The following is a 19,633-nucleotide window of genomic DNA, read 5'->3' as shown; positions in this document are numbered from 1 at the left end:
GCCAGTCTCAGTAATGGTGGCCACCAAACCATTGTCAATTGTCATAAAACTCATCTGTTTTATAATGTTCTTTAGGGAAGGAAATCTGCCATCCTTACCCGGTCTGGCCTACATGTGACTCCAGAGCCACAGCAACGTGGTTGACTCTTAACTATCCTCTCAAATGATCGAGCGAGACACTCAGTTCAAGGGGCAATTAGAGATGGGCAGTAAATGCTGGCCTTGCCAGCGATGCCCATGAAAGCATAGAGAGAAAACCCAGGCACAGGATTCAAATCAGTGTCGCTGAAAGCAAATTTTATTCACAACTGTGATCTCCCTGAGTTAGACCATAAGATGGATGAGCAGAAGTAGGCCATTCAGCCCATCGATTCTGCCCCGCCATTCAACGAGATCATGACAGATCTGATATGAAAATCCTCAACTCCATTTTCCACCTTATCCCAATAATCCTTGATTCCCTTACTGATTAAAAATCAGCTTGAACACACTTAATGATCCAGCCTCTACAGCCCTCTGAATTCCACAGATTTACTACCCTCCGAGAGAAGAAATTCCTCCCCATCGCTGTCTGAAACGGGAGCTGGGATTATGCCGTCCGGTCCTGGACTCTCACAGGGGGAAGTAGTGTCTCAGTATCTAGGTGGACAAGTTACCAGGTATTCACTCGTGCTCAGGATGTGAGCATGGCTGGTACGGCCAGTGTTTGTTATTCCGACCCAGTTGCCCCTAAGAAGGTGGTGCTGGGCCTTCCTCTTCAATCAGTGGTACCTCACTTCAGAAGGCCATTAAGTGTTGACCGTGGTGTGTGGGCCTGGAGTCACCCATAGGCCCAGATAGGGTAAGGACATCGGTCAGGATTTTATGACCTTACTCGGATGAGGCTCGTAAATTCCTGCCCGAGACCAATAGAAAATTCCATTCCGTGAGCCTTTCCTGTCCCAATTCCAGGGCAGGCATGGCGGTAAAATTCCAGCCATCAAGTTTCCTTTCCTAGAGGACATTAGTTTATCAACCAGTTGAGTTTTTTATGTCAATCTAACAGAGTTTGGGTCTCTGATACCTGCTTTTTATTTCCAGATTTCAGAAATTTTGAATTCTCAAGCCACCCATTTTCTGTTGTTCCTGGATGTGGACATCACTGACTGGGCCAGCATTTATTGCCCATCCCTAATTGCCCTTGAACTGAATGACTTGCTTCATAGAAGCTAGAAGCAGGAGTAGGCCGTTCGGCCCTTCGAGCCTGCTCCACCATTCATTTTGATCACGGCTGATCATTGAATTCAATATCCTGATTCCCCCCTTTCTTCATATTCTTTGATCCCTTTAGCTCCAAGAGTTATATCTAATTTCTTCATGAAATCAGACAACGTTTTGGCCTCAACTCCATTCTGTGGGAGTGAATTCCACACATTCCCCACCCTCTGGGTGAAGAAATTTCTCCTCACCCTCAGTTCTAAAAGGTTTACCCCCTTATCCTCAAACTATGACCCCCTAGTTCTGGGCTCCCCCCACCATTGGAAACATTCTTTCTGAATCTACCCTGTCTAACCCTGTCAGAATTTTATAAGTTTCTATGAGATCCCCTTTCACTCTTCTAAACTCCAGTGAATATAATCCTAACCGACTCAGTCTCTCCTCATATGACAGACCTGCCATCCCAGGAATCAGCCTGGTAAACCTTCACTGTACTCCCTCTATAGCAAGGACATCCTTCCTCAGATAAGGACACCAAAACTGCACACAATATTCCAGGTGTGACCTCACCAATGCCCTGTACAATTGCAGTAAAACATCCCTATCCCTATTCTCAAATCCTCTCGCTATGGAGGCCAACATATCATTTGCCTCCTTCACTGCCTGCTGTACCTGCACACTTACTTTCAGTGACTGATGCATGAGGACTCCAATATCTTGTTGAATATTTACTTGTCTTAATTTTACGCCCATTCAAGTAATAATGTCTTCCTATTATTGCTACCAAAGTGGATGACCTCACATTTATCCACATTATACTGCATCTACCATGCAGATACCCACACACTCAGCCTGTCCAAATCACACTGAAGTATCTCTGTATCCTCCTCACAGCTCACCCTCCCATCCAACTTTGTATCATCTGCAAATTTGGAGATGATACATTCAATTCCCTCTTCCAAATCATCAATATATAATGTGAACAGTTGGGGTGAACAGTTCAGAAGGAATTTAAAAGTCAATCACTCTGATTTATTGATTATTACCAAGTAACACATCGATAATATAAATGCAGACATATATAGATAGTAAGACGGTGGTAATATCACAGGAGTAGCAATCTAGATGCCCAGTTTCTGTGTTGTAGATGTGGATTCAAAACCCATCGCAGCAGTGGGTGAAATTTGGATTCATGCCCTAAATCTGTGATGGAAAAGCACGCTTAGTAATGGTGCTCATGAACTGTCCTTGGTTGTGGATTATTGGGGCAGCACAGTAGCACAGTGGTTAGTACATTTGCCTCATAGCGCCAGGGACCCGGGTTTGATTCCCGTCTTGGGTCACTATCTGTGTGGACTCTGTACATTCTCCCCATGTCTATGTGGGTTTCCTCCGGGTGCTCTGGCTTCCCCCCACAGTCTGAAAGATGTGGATTAGGTTGATTGGCTGTGCTAAACTTCCCCTTAGTGTCCCGGAATGCGTAGGTTAGTCGGTCCGCCTTGTTGTCCAACGAGGGGCATACACGCGATGGGTCGTACTTGGGCTGCTTTTGAATGTTCGACAGTAGCCTAGTGCTTCATGTCGTTAGTGTGTGCCTAAACTGGACCAGATGCTGGGCAAGACGACAGCTCAGTGACTATCACCATTTGCTGTGCAGACACATGGATTTGGGCCGGTGTCTGTGGGAGTTTGCACATTCTCCCCGTGCTTGCGTGGGTTTTCTCCGGGTGCTCCGGTTTCCTCCCACATCCCAAAGATGTGCTATTAGGCTGATTGGAGGCAATAAATTGTCCCTGAATTAGTTTCCTTCAATGTGGATGGCCATAAACAATAGATAAGGGTCATGGGTGGAGGGGGTACTGGTGATGTTAAAATGGCAGCACGGGCTAGTTGGGCTGAAGGGCCTGTTTCCCAGGCTGTTTTTGGTCTTTGTTCTTTGATTAGTGGGGTTACAGGGATAGGGTCTGGGTGGGATATGTCATTGCAAACTTGATGGGCCGAATGGCCTTCTTCTGCACTGTAGGTTTTCTATATTCTATATTCCAGTGCTGCCTCACAGCGTCAGGGACCCAGGGTTGAGTCACTGACTGTGCGGAGTTTGCATGTTCTCCCAGCGGGTTTCCTCCGGGTGCTCCGGTTTCCTCCCACCAGTCTGAAAGACATGCTGGTTAGGGCGCATTGGCTGTGCTAAATTCTCCCTCAGTGTACCTGAACAGGGGCCGGAGTGTGGCAACTAAGGGATTTTTCACACTGCATTGCAGTGTTAATGTAAGCCTTACTTGTGACACTAACAAACAAACTTTAGATTAAAAGAAAACATTTTAAATAAGCATCTTGTTCTCGTGTCAAAACATTCAGCTCAGACAAGGTCCCATGGTAAAGCTGCTCCCAGGGGGTGGTACTTTACCTTAATTTCTGATTCTGAGACGGTCATATCCTGGTGTCTGAAATGACAGTCCTGCTGAATTATCCGGAGGCTGTCAATTTCCTTCATCAATTTCTCCTATGGAGACAGTTTAAATAGTGCAAAGGAAAAAAAAAACGTGACATATGAATTAAAAGGCATTTCAGAAAGGTAGGTAGTGGCTCAGGGACTAAACGGAAATCAATGCAAAATGCAGCAGATGCTGGAAATCGCATTTGGAAATGAGAACAGAAAATGCTGGAAAACCTCAGCAGGCCTGGCAGCATCTGTGGAGAGAGAAACAGGGTTAATATTTCCAGTCTAGTGTGACACTCCTTCATGTCTCACTCTGCTTACTAACAAAGAACAAAAAGAACAAAAACACCCTGGGAAACAGGCCCTTCGGCCCAACGAGAACTTACTGGGGCAAGACAATTTGATTCTCAGGAAGGGAGCTTACTATGGGCAGCACAGTGGTTAGCACTGCTGCCTCAGAGCGCCAGGGATCTGGGTTCGATTCCAGCCTCGGTCTGTGTGGAGTCTTCTCGTTGTGTCTGTGTGGGTTTCCTCCGGGTGCTCCAGTTTCGTCCCACAGTTTGGAAGGTGTGCTAATTGGATGGATTGGTCATGCTAAGTTGACCCTAGTGTCAGGGGGATTAGCAGGGTAAATGTGTGGGGTTACGGGAATACGGCCTGTGTGGGATTGTGGTTCAATCATAGAATTCCCACAGTGCGGAAGGAGACCATTCAGCCCATCGAGCCTGAACCCACAGCAATCCCACTACCAGGCCCTATCCCTACAACCCCACACAATTACCCCGCTAATCCCTCTAACCTACACATCCCAGGACACTTAGGAGCAATTTAGCACAGCCAATCAACCTAACCCGCACATCTTTGGAGTGTGGGAGGAAACTGGAGCACCCGGAGGAAACCCATGCAGATATGGGGAAGATGTGCAAATTCCACATAGACGTTGACCTGAGGCCGGGAATCGAACCCGGGTCCCTGGAGCTGTGAGGCAGTAGTGCTAACCACTGTGCCACCATGCTGCCCATACAGACTTGGTGGGTCAAATGGCCTCCTTCTGTGCTGCAGGGATTCTATGATTCTCAGCTAAGGGACAGATTTCGGAAGCACTTTTAGAGAATCATAGAACCCTACAGTGCAGAAGGAGGCCATTTGGCCCATCGAGTCTGCATCGCAACAATCCCACCCAGGCCCTATCCCCGTTACACCACATATTTACCCTGCTGATCCCCCTGACACTAAGGGGCAATTTAGCACGGCCAATCCAAATAACCTGCACATCCTTGGAGTGTGGGAGGAAATGTCCTGCTGAATGGGGGGCAATGGGGCGGGGGGGGTGGGGTCGGGGCTAAAATGAGATTCCCAATGAGGATTAATCCCATTCTCCCAGCCCACCTCACTGATCTCAATGAAACTCCCACCCAGAGAGGACACAAACCCAATAAAAACTACTGATTATAATATCATTAGCCGGTTGCACGGTCCATTCGGTGGCCCCGCGCTATTCGCCCAGCTCCCCAGTGGGAACTACATCAGACCAACGTGGACTGGGTGTGTTGGCCTCCGAGCAGCTGAAGGCAACTCCAAAACAGTTCCGTGCTTCTCAGTTCCTCTTTTTGAGTCAATATTGCAGTTAGGAACAATGGGAATACTTGAGATGCATTCAAGTGGACGGCACGGTGGCACGGTGGATAGCACTGCTGCCTCACAGCGCCAGGGACCTGGGTTCAATTCCCGGCTCAGGTCACTGTCTGTGTGGAGACTGCACATTCTCCCCGTGTCTGCGTGGGTTTCCTCTGGGTGTCCCGGTTTCCTCCCATAGTCCTCGAATGTGAGGGTTAGGTGGATTGGCCCTTTGCATCAGGAGTAGCTCGGATAAACGCACGGGGGGTTGGGAATTGGGTCTGGATGGGATTGTGGTCAGTGCAGACTTGGTCAGCCAAATGCACTGTAGGGATTCTGTCAGCGTGAAGGGAAAGGTAAATAAACACAGCTGGCTGGAGGCTGAGTAGAAATCATTCAGGGGAATGAGAAACAAAGTATTTTTGGGGATGTTTCCCATGATATATTCAATTACATTGACCAGGTGTAAGAAACCCATCTCACAGTCGCTGCTATCACCAGTGAGAAACACTTTGCCTTCCCCGTAGCCCCATGCATTTACCCTGCTAATCCCCCTGACACTAAGGGGCAATTTAGCATGACCAATCCACCTAACCCTCACATCTTTGGGCTGTGGGAGGAAACCAGAGCACCCGGAGGAAACCCACGCAGACATAGAACATAGAACATAGAACATAGAACATGGGGGGAATGTGCAGACTCTGCCCAAACAGTGATCCGAGGCTGGAATTGATCCCGGGCCTCTGGAGCTATGAGGCAGCAGTGCTAACCATGCCACTCCCTAGTGTATCTCACCTAGTGCCACTCCCCAGCCTTCTCCCCTGCATATTCTTCCTTTTCAGATAAGTCCAGCTCCCTTTCTAATGCTTTGATTGAACCTGCCTCTACCACACTTGCGGGCAGTATGTTCCAGACCCCAGTCACTCGCTTTGGTCCCTTTGTCACTATTTCAAATCTTATTCTCCATCCTCTCTCGAGGGGGCGCAGTGTTTCCCTATCTATTCTGTCCAGACCCCCCCTGTGAGTTTGAACACCTCTATCAAATCTCCTCTCAGCCTTCTCTTCTCTAAGGAAAGCAGTCCAAACTTACACAGCTTATTCCTCTATATACACTATATCCCTCTAATCCTTCAGACAAGTCATTTAGAAATATACTGACAAGCTGTGGCCTTACTATGGATTCCTAGAGAAACCACATAATCACACACTCTTTACCCCTACTCTCTGTCTTCTATCTCCTAACCAATATCCTGGGCATGTCAAAAACATAGAACATTCCAGCGCAGTACAGGCCCATTGGCCCTCGATGTTGCGCCAACCAGTGGAACCAATCAAATGACCCTCTAACCTAAACTATTCCAATGTTATCCATATGTCTATCCACTGACCATTTGAACGCCCTTAAAGTTGGCGAGTCCACAACTGCTGCAGGCAGGGCATTCCACGCCCTTACTACCCTCTGAGTAAGGAAATTAATCCCAATTTCGTACACTTGTATTTACAGTGATAAATGTGATTTGTATATACGGGCAGCACGGTGGCCCTGTGGTTAGCATTGCTGCCTCACAGTGCCAGGGGCCCGGGTTCGATTCCCGGCTTGGGTCACAGTCTCTGTGGTGTTTGCACATTCTCCATGTGTCTGCATGGGTTTCCTCCCACACTCCAAAGATGTGCGGGTTAGGTTGATTGGCTATGCTCAATTGCCCCTTAATGTCAAGGGGTTAGTGGCGCAAATAAGTAGGGTCTGGGTGGGATTGTGATGGGAGCAGACTCGTTGGGCCAAATGGCCTCTTTCTGCACTGCAGGGATTCTATGAATAGAATTTTATGTGGAAGTTATTGAATGCCCTCTGGAAGTCCATATAAATAACATCCATTGTCACTCCTTCATCTAATACATTAGATACCCTCTAACTACAGTCAACTGGTTAAGGACAATTTACTCTGCATAAATCCATGCTCCCTAGTGTAAAATTACAGAGGATATACAGCACAGAAAAAGGCCTATTCAGCCTGACAAACCCTTGTTTATATTCCACATGAGCCATACTTATTTATTAATTCATACTTGTCCCATAGCCTCAGCCACCCTGTCTCGAATAACAGATTCCAGTTACATTCCCCAATCTGACATTAGAAAGAGTCTGCAATGTTCTCGAATCTCTCTCCCACTCCTAAGCATGGACTGAGATGGGTAATTTTCTAACCCGAGGAGATAATTCTTAGAGTCACAGAGGTTTACAGCATGGAAACAGGTCCTTCAGCCCACCTTGTCCTTGTCACCCTTTTCTTTTTAACCACTAAGCTGGCCCCAGTTGCCCGCGTTTGGCCCATACCCCTCTATACCCATCTTACCCATGTAACTGTCTAAATGCTTTTTAAAAGACAAAATTGTACCCGCCTCTACTTCAAATCGATTCTTCAACTAAGAAAACTTGGAACAAATATATGAATTCGGAAGAGGAGGAGGCCACTCAGCCCCTCGAGCCGAGATCAAACTAACCCATCAACAGGTTCCTCACCTGTGTGATTGTATCAGGTCCTAGAGTCTTGTCAACTATCAATTGCATTACTTTCTTCCCCATGGCCTGTTTTCATTGACAATAAACCTTAGTTAGGGTGCCCCTTGCTGTCATCCTATTGTCAGAAATGTACCTATTTCTACTGTGACTAATTATAATATAATTCTTCAGGCAGCCCATTTCCCTGTTTGCAATTGCAACTTTGCTGTTCTGAAGAGTTACATAACATAAGAACATAAGAAATAGGAGCAGGAGTAGGCCATCTAGCCCTTCGAGCCTGCCCCGCCATTCAATAAGATCATGGCTGATCTGTCGTGGCTCAGTTCCACATTCCCGCCCTCTCCCCATAACCCTTAATCCCCTCTCTTATCAAAAACCCATCAACCCGCGTCTTAAAAATATTTAGCGAGGCAGCCTCCACCACTTCAACGGGCAGAGAATTCCAGAGATTCACCACCCTTTGAGTGAAGAAGTTCCTCCTCAGCTCTGTTCTAAACCGCCCCCCCTTCATCTTGAGGCTGTGCCCTCTAGTCCTACTATCCTTTCTGAGCGGGAAGAGTCTCTCCACCTCTATCCTATCCATCCCATTCATCATCTTATACGTCTCAATGAGATCTCCCCTCATTCTCCTAAACTCTAACGAGTACAAGCCTAATCTATTCAGCCTCTCCTCATAGCTCAACCCCCTCAACTCCGGTATCAGCCTAGTAAACCTCCTCTGCACGTAGCCACGCTCTTTCTTTGCTAGTACGAGATCTTTGAGATCTGTCCTCAAGCTCCTTGCCAAAGTCTCGTATCCCCTCTTTGCAACTCATACAATTTTCCCTGCTCTCCTTCAGACCTGGCTTGCTCAATGGAAACACTACTCTTTGTACAAGACCTTCCTGTCAGTTTTATACATGGGGTCAAATGGCTTCCTGCTGTCCCAGAAGCTTTGTATGATTCCACACTATCTCATACTCCTCTTCCTAATCAAAGTTGTTGAACTTTTGCTCATTTTATATTAGAATCATGATCATAGAATCCCATTCGGCCCATTGAGTCTGCACCGAATACTATCCCACCCACATCCTATTCCTGTAACTCCACGTATTTACCCTGCTAATCCCCCTGACATTAAGGGGCAATTTGGCACGGCCAACCAACCTAACCCACATATCTTTAGCCTGTGGGATGAAACCAAAGCACCCAGAGGAAACCCACGCAGACATGGGGAGAATGTGCAAACTCCGCACAGACAGTGACCGGGGGCCAGGATTGAAGCCGGGTCCCTGGCGCTGTGAGGCAGCTGTGCGAACCACTGTGCCACCGTGCTGCCTACACACTCCTTAAATTTCAATTGGACTACTCTCATTTCTTTCACTCACCCGCATCCAAATCTCTGCATTCTCCAGGCTCATCAGTATGTGAGATTTGTGTTTGCCTGTGATTGTACAGGGGCCACACACACACTCTCCATCATCTTCGCAGTAAAACTCCAGTGTCTCATTATGCTCTGGGCACTGTTTCTCCGCAGGCTCAGTCAAGGCCTCCTCAACAGCTTCACAGCCCATGATCTCCTTTGGGTCTTCTCCAGGCAAGGGGAGCTTGTCAGTGACGGCAGCAGCAGCCTCCTCTGGCTTTTCTGGGTAGGGGAGGTGGGGACTGGGTTCCAGGCTGGGATCTAAGGGGAATGCGTCGCCGCAGATTGGGCAGCACACAGCACCCTCGACTGCTACCTTGGCCTGGGAATCCTCCAAGCAGTTTGAGCAGAGGTAATGGCTGCAGGGCAACTGATCGGAGTCAGGGAACTGGCAGCCGCAGATGGCACAAGTCGGATCCGGGGCTGGAGCTGTGTTCTCCATCCTCACCACGAGCTTGGGAAGAGGCTTGGGCACAGCGGGAGAGCTCAACTCTGGAGAAGCAGCTTGCAAACTGACTGAGAGAGACTGGAGATTGACTTGTTACAATTCCAAGGTCAACCCTGGCTGGAGATTAACCCTTGGTAGGCCACAGCAGGAGATTGCGCAGATTGCAACACCTCCACGTGTAGCATTGCTCCCTGGGATCTCAAAGTGGGTGAGGGGGACAGCTGGAGTCGGGACAGTGGCGGGGGGATATGAACACAAATCTTTAACAGGGCAGGTCAGAACGGTTAAAATGCTGGGCTTTGCAAACAGCGGCAGGGAGATTACACTTCTATAAATCATTAGGTCTCAGGCGGGGCATTGTGTTCAATCCTGGCCACCACAAATGAGGAAAGATGTCTCGGCCTTGGAGAGGGTGCTGAGGAGATTTATGAGAATGGTCCCACGTAGAGCCATAGGAGCAGGAGGAGGCCATTCCAGCCTGCTCCGCCATTCTATACAATCATCCAACTCAATATCCAGGTCCCACCTTCCCTCCACGTCCTTTAATTCACTTTGCCCCAACTGCTCAATTTAATTGCTTCTTGAGAACACTCAATGTTTTGGCTTTAACTATTTTCAGAATTCCACAGGCTCACCGGGTGAAGAAATTTCTCCTAATTACTGTTCTAAACTGTCTACCTTGTATCCTCAGACTGTGACCCCTGGTTTTGGATACCCCTTCCACCATTGGAACATCCTTCCCACATCTATCCTGTCTAGTCCTGTTAGACTTTCATAGGTTTTTATGATATCCCCCTCTCATTCTTCTAAACTCCAGTGAATATAATTCTAACCCACTCAATCTCTCCTCATGTATCAGACCTGCCATCCCAGGAATCAGCCTAGTAAACCTTCACTGCTCACCCTCTATAGGGAGAACATCCTTCCTCAGAAAAGGAGACCAAAACTGCGCACAATATTCCAGCAGTGACCTCACCAAGGCCCCTGTATAATTGCAGCAACACATCCCTGCTCCTGTACTCGAAACCTCTCGCAATGAAGGCCGACGTACCATTTGCCTTCTTTACCTCCTGCTGTACCCGCATGCTTACCTTCAAGTTATACATTCCCCCTCTCTTTATTTCCACTTATTCAGATAATAATCCTGTTTTTGCTACTGAAAACAAATTTTTAAACTTTCATTTATTAGTCACAAGTAGGCTTACGTTAACACTGTGTTACTGTGAAAATCCCCTAGTTGTCACACTCCGGCTCCTGTTTGGGTACACTGAGGGAGAATTTAGCACAGCCAAAGCACCCTAACCAGCACATCTTTCAGACTGTGGGAGGAAACCAGAGCACCCAGAGGAAACCCACGCAGACACAGGGAGAATGTGCAAACTCCGTACAGTGACCCAAACCAGGAGTCGAACCCGGGTTGCTGGCACTGTGAGGCAGCAATGCTAACCCCTGTGTCGCCATGCCATACCGAACATCACATTTATCCACATTATACTGCATCTGCCATGCATTTTTCCATTCACTCAGCCTGTCTCACTCTTGCCAATTGTTGTAAAGACCCATCTGGTTCAATAATGTCCTTCAGGGAAGGGAATCTGCTGTCTTTCCCCAGTCTCATGTGGCTGTATAGAATCATAAAATCCCTACAGTGCAGGGTGGAGCATTCAGCCCACTGAGTCTATACTGACCACAAACCCAGCAAGACCTTATTCCTGTAACCGCTCATATTTATCCAGCTAATCTTACTGACAAAGGGCAATTTAGCGTGGACAATCAATCTAACCCACACATCTTTGGACTGTGGGAGGAAACTGGAGCACCCGGAGGAAACCCATGCAGACACGGGGAGAATGTGCAAATTCCACACAGACAGTGACCCAAGCCGGGAATCGAACCAGGATCCCTGGCGCTGCAAGGCAGCAGTGCTAACCCACTGTGCCACCGTGCCACCCCTATGCTGTAGGTACACCCACAGTGCTGTTAGGGAGGGCATTCCAGGATTTTGACCAAGTGAAGGAATGGCGATAAATTTCCAAATCAAGATGGGTGACTCAGAGGGGAACCTCCGGGGGTGATGTTCCCAAGAATGTGGTGGCGGCGATCCCAGGTTTGGAGCCTTGGTGAGTTGCTGCAGTGTAGATAGTAAAGGCAGCTGCTGGTGGTGGAGGGAGTGAATGTTGAAGGTGCTGAATAAGGTGCCAAACCTCCTACTCTGCCTTCCCCAGTAACCTGTCATACAGCACTTCTCGTATTGGCAAACCTTGTAAGCGGACCCATCCCTCTCTCTTGAGGCACCTTTTGATTTGATTTGGTTTATTATTGTCACATATAGTGGAGAGTATTGTTTCTTGTGCGCTATACAGACAAAGCATACCGTTCATACAGAAGGAAACAAGAGAGTGCAGAATGTAGTGTTACAGTCACCGTTGTTAGAGAGTTTAAGAGAGTTAGGATGAAGTTTTAGAAGCATAGAACAAGAGTAAAAGATAGAATTAGAAGGTACACTGGGCACAGCTTGTGAGAAGTCACCTCACTCTGCTGCCATCTTGGAATCTATTGGAATGTTCCTCACATTACCCTCTGACCAGCTACCACTCACCCTCAGCTTGCCTCACAGTGTCACCCCAAGCCTCACGGTGACCATGCTCAAGTTCTCTCCTTCCATCCCCTCCCAGCTCGCACTCATGCCCTGCTCTCTAAGTATGGTCCTCTGGGTCAGCGTTGCCAATGCCTGGCACTGTCCACGTGGCAACGGCTTTTCCCTCTTTAACCACTTCCTTCTCTCTGCATCCTGAAATCAAGGCTTACTGTCTACCTATGCCTCAGTCCATCGGGGATTAGCTGGGAGTTTAAGTGTTGGTGTAGACTCAATGGGCCGAAGGGCCTCTTCCTAGAGTCCTACAGTGGAGAAGGAGGCCATTCAGCCCATCGAGTCTGCACCAACCACAATCCCACACAGGCCCTAGCCCCACAACCCCATGCATTTACCTCAGCTAGTCTCCCTGACACTAAGGGGCAATTTAGCACGGCCAGTCAATTTAACCTGCACATCTTTCTGACCTTGGGAGGAAACCGGAGCACCTGGAGGAAACCCATGCAGACATGGGAAGAATGTGCCAACTCCACACAGACAGTGACCCAGGCTGGGAATTGAACCCTGGTGCTGTGAGGTAGCAGTGCTAACCACTGTGCCACCATGCCGCCCAGGGTCCCTGGCACAATGAGGTAGCAGTGCTAACCACTGTGCCACCGTGCCACCCAGCTTAAGCTGCACTACGCGATTCTATGATTCCCTTCCCACCAACCCTCTCATCCTTCAGGCAAACTGACCAAACCACCAGAACCTCATTCTCTGTTTCCAACTTTAACAACATCGCGGGTGGAAATCTCCCGAAACAATGATGAGTTCCATATCGATGAGAATAATGGAATGATCCATGCTGAACTTTCCAGCACGCACCGCAATGCAATTCTCCCACTTTTTTGGAGAGTTGGGAGTTTTGTGCTGGGACTGAGGGGGTGGGATGTAAACAGGCTGATGAACCCAGCCTCAGAGCGATCGGGCGCTGTTTCACAAGAATACCCCGATCTTACAGTGCACTGGGAGATCCCCCCCTCCCCCAGACATCGATGCATGTTCTCCCCGCCTGACCCCCTCCCACCCAACAGGACTACCTTCATAATCCATCACTGATGACCTCCCTTGTCAGCGTGCCCCTCCCACCCCCCACAACCATGGCCCCTTCTCCACATCATGACTCCCTACGCAGACCCCACCATCTTGACATTGCCACTGGTGCACTAGCGTACCCAACTAGCACAGCTTGTCTATCCGATGGCCAAGTTGTCCAGTGACAATTGTTGGGCAGTGCTGGTGTGTCAGGTGGGCCCTGCCAAGTACATGCCCCCAACCACCACAAGGCTTTAGCGGCCCCTGGGCCCCTCCCACCCTGGCATGACTATTGCGCCTGCCCATCTCTGCCAGCGGAAACCAGGGTGATTCTCACCATTATGGTGCCCGAATGCCGGAAGATTCCGTGCACTGGGATTTGAACGGGAGAAGCATATTTAAATGCTAAGCAGCCTTCGCGCATTATGAAGAGAACAGGAGAATTGCAAACTGTTCGGCATCGAATGTGAAATGGATCTTGAGGCCCACACGCTATTGCCCTGGATCAGCGCGGTGAGGTCAGAGAATCAGCCCCTTGTCTCTGAAACTGGAAGTGGAGGCTCGATCTCCCAATACCGAGACTTCAGCATAAAGTTCAGTCTTGCTGCTCCTGATGAGTACTGACTGAGTGAGCTATCCCAGCCCCAGATGGAGATTCAGGCGGTTATGGAATTGAGTTCCCTGTGCAGTACTGAGGGAGTGCTGCACTGTTGGAGGTGCCATCCCTTGGACGATCCTTCAGCTGACGGCCAACTACATTCTCTTTAGGATATCCTGAGATCGTAGAATCGAAGAATCATAGAATCCCTACAGTATGGAAGGAGGCCACTCAGCCCTTCGAGTCTGCACCGACAACAATCCCACCCAGTCCCTATCCCCGTATATTTACCCCACTAATCCCTCTAACCTATGCATCCTAAGGAGTAAATTAGCATGGCACCAATTCACCTAACCCGCATATCGTTTGGAATGTGGGAGGAAACCGGAGCACCCGGAGGAAACCCACGCAGACATGGGGAGAATGTACAGACTCTGCATCAAAAAGTGACCCAAGCCGGGAATCGAACCAGGGTCTCTGGAGCAGTGCTAACCACTGTGCCACCCTTCGGTTATGGTGAGCTGACCACATTAGTGAAGATGTTGCCCTCTCAGTGTTAACAGGAATGTTCCGTGTTAATCCTCACACAGAGGGTTCAAGGCAACATCACAGTTTCACTTCATTGAAGTCAGCAGAAAGCTGGGTGAAGTAACTCTCTGAGCCCAGATACCATCCAGAGTTCCTGAAACAACAGCAGCAACTGACAGCACAATGAAACATTTATCAGCTCAAACAATGTCCCGAACACTGCTCTCCTCCGGCCCACAGCTCTGATAAGACCGCACAGATTTAGTTTGTAACGGGTGAGCGGATACACAGCACTCCCACATCCTTTATGTTTATCTGTGCTTAACAATTCACCAGAACCGGAACCAGCGGCATTCGACCGAGTGTGGCATTAAGGAGCCCTGGCAAAACTGGAGTCAGTGGGAATTGGGTGGAAAACTCCCCACTGGGTTTGAGTCATACCTGGTACATAGGAAGGTGGCTGTGCTGGTTGGAGATCCATCAGCTCCAGGGCATCTCTGCAGGAGTTTCTCCGTGTAATATTCGAGTCCCAACCATCTTCAGCTTCTTCATCAAAACAATAAAAGTCAAAGTTTATTTATTAGTAAGGCTTACATTAACACTGCAATGAAGGTACTGTGAAAATCCCTTCGGGGCCACATTCCAGTGCCTGCTCGGGGAATTTAGCACGGCCATTGCATCTAAGCAACACATCTTTTGGACTGCGGGGGGAAAGCAGAGCACCCAGAGGGAACCCACGCAGACACAGAGAGAATGTGCAGACTATGCACAGACAGTGACCCGAGGCTGGAATTGAACCCGGGTCCCTGGCACTGTGAGGCGGCACTGTGCCACTGTACCACCCTTCAATGACCTTCCTTCCATCATAAAGTCAGAAGTGCGGATGTTCACTGATAACTAAACAATATTCAGTATCATTGGCCACTCCTCAGATACTAAAGCAGATCCATGTCCAAATGCAGCGAGATCTGGACAACATTCCAGCTTAGGCTGACAAATAAAATTCATTCCACACAAGTGCCAGGCAATGACCATCTCCAACAAGAGAGAATCCAACTACTTTCCCTTCAAATTCAATGACAGTACCATCACTGAATCCTCCACCTTTAACATCCCAGGGACTTACCACTGACCGAAACTGAACTAGACTGACCAGATATATCATTTTCCTTTGTTCAGGAGATGTGGGTGTCACTGGCTGGGTCAGTATTTATTGCCCATCCCTAATTGCCCTGGAACTAAGTGTTTTACTAGGCCATTTCAGAGGGCAGTTGAGAGTCACCCACATCGCTGTGTCTCTGCAGTCACGTGTAGGCCAGACTGGATAAGGATGGCAGATTTCCTTCCCTAAAGGACATTAGTGAACCAAATGGATATCTATACCAATCAACAAGAACAGGACAGGCTGAGTGTGTGGGCTAATGAATGGCAAATGCAGCACAAAGTGGATAAAGTGAGGTTATCCACATTGGTAACAAAAACAGGAAGGCAGATTATTATCTGAATGGCTATAAATAAAGGGAAGAGAATGTGTAGCGGGATCTGGGTATCCTCGTACACCAGTTGCTCAAGGTAAGCATGCAAGTGCAGTAAAAAAAGGCAAATGGTATGTTGGCTTTCATAGTGAGAGGTTTCGAGTACAAAGGCAGGGATGTGTTGTTGCAATTATACAGGGTGTTGGTGAGGCCACACCTGGAGCATTGTGTGCAGTTTTGGTGTCCTTATCTGAGGAAGGATGTCCTTGCTATAGAGGGAGTACAGCGAAGGTTTACCAGGCTGATTTCCTGGGATGGCGGGCAGATATATGAGGAGAGATTGAGTCCATTAGGATTGCATTTCTGGAGTTTAGAAAAGTGAGGGAGGGAATCTCATGGAAAGCTATAAAATTCTAACAGGACTAGACAGGGTAGATGTAGGAAGGATGCTCCCGATGGCGTGGGTGTCCAGAACCAGGGGCCACAGTCTCGGGATATGGGTAAACCTTTTAGAACAGAGATGAGGAGACATTTCTTCAGTAAGTGAATTGTCAGTCTGTTGAATTTGCTACCATAGAAAGCAGTTGAGGCCAAAGCATTGTGGGTGCAATTTTCCCCCAAAAAACTAAGTGCTCAATGGGTGCAAAAACGGGAATTTTTTTTCTGCCCATTTTTTGGGGAAGTTTAGTTTAAAGTATTTCTGGCACTCTGTGCATCACAGAGTCTGACAAGAAGTTTATGCCGGGAAGGGGAGGATGGGGCCTAATCTCAACCGAGAAGCCGGCATGAGACTGCTGAAGCAGCCAGCGCGCAGGCGCTGATCTCCAAATATAGTGGGAGATCAGTTGACATGATCCTCTCCCCAGTCACTGCCCTCCCGATTGCCAACCCAAATACCCCCTCCCCGATCACCAGCCCCCAACACCCCCCCTCCTCCCTGATGGTCAGCCTCCTGATGGCTAGACTTAGCCTCCAATTGCTGGTCCCACATCAGCTCCCAACCCCAATGCAGAGTTCCTCCTTCCCTCCCCTCCTACTTTCCTCCACCCTCCTTGCTCTGGCTCCATCTCACCCCACACCCTGCAGGTTCCACCCCATTGGCACTGCAGGTGCCTGGGTGCCCAGTGGGCAGTGCCAGGGTGCCAGGCTGGCACTGCTCAAGGTGCAGCCCACTTGCTCTTGACCTCCCTAGGGTCTTCAATGGGCACTGGTCTCACCAGCGAGGCCACCAGGCCTTGTTCCCACTACTGGGGACTATACATGGTCTCCACTGGTGTAGACCTCCCCCAGTGGGGTCAGAAACTATAGCGAGGGTGGGCAGTTGCATCTGGGCTTGCCAAAGTTTAAAGTTTAGTTATTAGTCACAAGTAGTCTAACACTGCAATGAAGTTACTGTGAAAATCCCCTTGTTGCCACACTCCGGCACCTGTTCGGGTATGCTGAGGGAGAATTTAGCACGGCCAATGCATCTAGCCAGCATGCTTTTTGGATTATGGGAGGAAGCCAGAGCACCCGGACGAAACCTGTGCAGACATGGGGAGAATGTGCAGACTCCCCACAGACAGTGACCCAAGGCAGGAATCGAACCCGGGTCCCTGGCGCTGTGAGGCAGCAGGGCCAAGTAGATGGAAATGCTGATTTCCATATTGCAATCAGTAATTACTCTGTAAAAAAGTGGCCTGGGAAGATGGTGACCGGCGGATGCTGGCCTCGATTCCCGTTTTTGGCCTCCCATTGACATTCCTTGGCCCACTGTGCTACTGGAGCAGCAGTGATCTGGGAAAATCCCCCTCTGTATGTTTGCAAAATTTGGAGACAATACATTCAGGCAGCGGAGGCGATGGCCTAGTGGTACTAACACTAGACTATTAATCCAGATACTCAGTTAATGCTCTGGGGACCCGGGTTCAAATCCAACCAGGGCAGATGGTGGAATTTGAATTCAATTTAAAAAATCTGGAATTAAGAATCTACTGATGACCATGAAACCATTGTCGATTGTTGGAAAAACCCATCTGTTTCACTAATGTCCTTTAGGGAAGGAAATCTGCCATCCTTACCCGGTCTGGCCTACATGTGACTCCAGAGTCACAGCAATGTGGGTGACTCTCATCTGCTCTCCAAGGGCAACTAAGAATGGGATTAAATGCTGGCCCAGCCAGCGACGCCCACGTCCAACGAATGAATTAAAATGTTCCCCCTTCTAACTCATTAACGTCGAGATGTTTTTGGGATCTTGCTGTGTACAAATTGCTTGCTGCATTTCCTAAATTGTGACAGTGACTGCCCTAGAGAAAGCACTTTGTTGATTGTAAAGCTTTAAGATGTTCTGAGGCCGTGAAAGGTGCTATACAGATGCAAGTCCTTCCTTGTCACAGGTTACTGTGTGTGTGTTATGAGGCTATATTTGAACAATGGGCAGTTACTTGGCTGCGAAACTGTTACACTTGGTAACAGTTGCCCAAAGCCCCTTGCTACATGTTGTTTGTTACATTCAGGGAAATATTCTTTTTAGCTGTTTGCGACATTTTTATTGCTACACTCGAGGGACATGCTGTACTGGTTATACGGGACTTGATGCTGATGAGATTGGTGTGACTGATACAAAATAGACAAAGTTAAAAGTAACTAATCTCTCAACAGCACTATGGCACTTAATAGCTTGCAGAATAGCTCAGACAATATGTAACTTGCTCACCCTACAGCAGTAAGGGTGGCATGGTGGCACAGTGGGTTAGCACTGCTGCCTCACAGCGCCAGGGATCCAGGTTCGATTCCCGGCTTGGGTCACTGTCTGTGCGGAGTCTGCACGTTCTCCTCGTGTCTGCGTGGGTTTCCTCCGGGCGCTTCGGTTTCCTCCCACACTCCAAAGATGTGCAGGATAGGTGGATTGGCCATGTTAAGTTGCCCCTTAGTGCCGGGGGATTAGCAGGGTAAATATGTGGGATTACGGGGATAGGACCTGAGTGGGATTGCAGACTCAATGGGCTGAATGGTCTCCTTCTGCACTGTGGGGTTTCTATGATTCTATGACTTACTGACCCTACACCAGTAGGGTTGGCTTTCCGACTCCCGGGTGAAAATTCCCTTGTCCGGGTAATAGGTCGGGAATCGTGCAGCCACTCCACATCATTGATGAATGGAAAACTGGCATGAGTGTTAATGTCCTGAAACAAGGACTGTCCCTTACAACGGACAAAAATACTGCGGATGCTGGAATCGGAAACCAAAAGAGAAAACGCTGGAAAATCTCAGCAGGTCTGGCAGCATCTGTAAGGAGAGAAAAGAGCTGATGTTTCGAGTCCAGATGACCCTTAGCCAAAGCTAAAAGGCAGAGAAAGTGGGAGGTATTCGACATACAGTATAAATAGGTGCAAAGGGTCATCTGGACTCGAAACGTCAGCTCTTTTCTCTCCTTACTGAGGCTGCCTGACCTGCTGTTACTTACAGTGTGGGATTAGGGGAGACACTGGGTGAAACACTCGGGTGGGAAATGCTCAGGACTCGACTGTTTCTCATCTACATTAGACCATTACAACTCCCAGCTGAAGTCTGCAGTCAGCTTGGGCACTGCAGTGAGATTGGGGTAGTCCCCCTTCTCTCTCTGTGTACTTGCTGCCTCATGACATAATTATCACAATGGGGCAACTGGAGAGACAAACCCCAAGAACTATCGCAGTTACTGGATCATTTTTAAGAAAGAGAACTTGTGCTGTGTTTTACTTGCTGATTCTGTA

The 19,633-nt window shown here is 48.5% G+C and overlaps 1 protein-coding gene across 1 annotated transcript in view; it reads right to left on the bottom strand.

The window, feature by feature from the left end:
- LOC145359931 (E3 ubiquitin-protein ligase TRIM7-like) overlaps positions 1 to 9,619 on the bottom strand; it is a 33,716-nt gene extending 24,097 nt beyond the window's left edge. The window contains exons 1-2 of the mRNA XM_080214806.1: positions 9,143 to 9,619; positions 3,605 to 3,700 (exon numbers count right to left, since the gene is read on the bottom strand). Of these exons, the coding sequence (XP_080070932.1) occupies positions 3,605 to 3,700; positions 9,143 to 9,619 (573 nt within the window). The remainder of the gene's footprint in view (positions 1 to 3,604; positions 3,701 to 9,142) is intronic.
- Between the last annotated feature and the right edge of the window lie 10,014 nt (positions 9,620 to 19,633).

The sequence above is a fragment of the Carcharhinus amblyrhynchos genome, chromosome 2 (assembly GCF_965287045.1).
Source record: "Carcharhinus amblyrhynchos chromosome 2, sCarAmb.v2.hapA, whole genome shotgun sequence".
NCBI lineage: Eukaryota > Metazoa > Chordata > Chondrichthyes > Carcharhiniformes > Carcharhinidae > Carcharhinus > Carcharhinus amblyrhynchos.
Note: the sequence above shows the minus strand (reverse complement) of the source record. Positions and strands in the feature narration are given on the sequence as shown.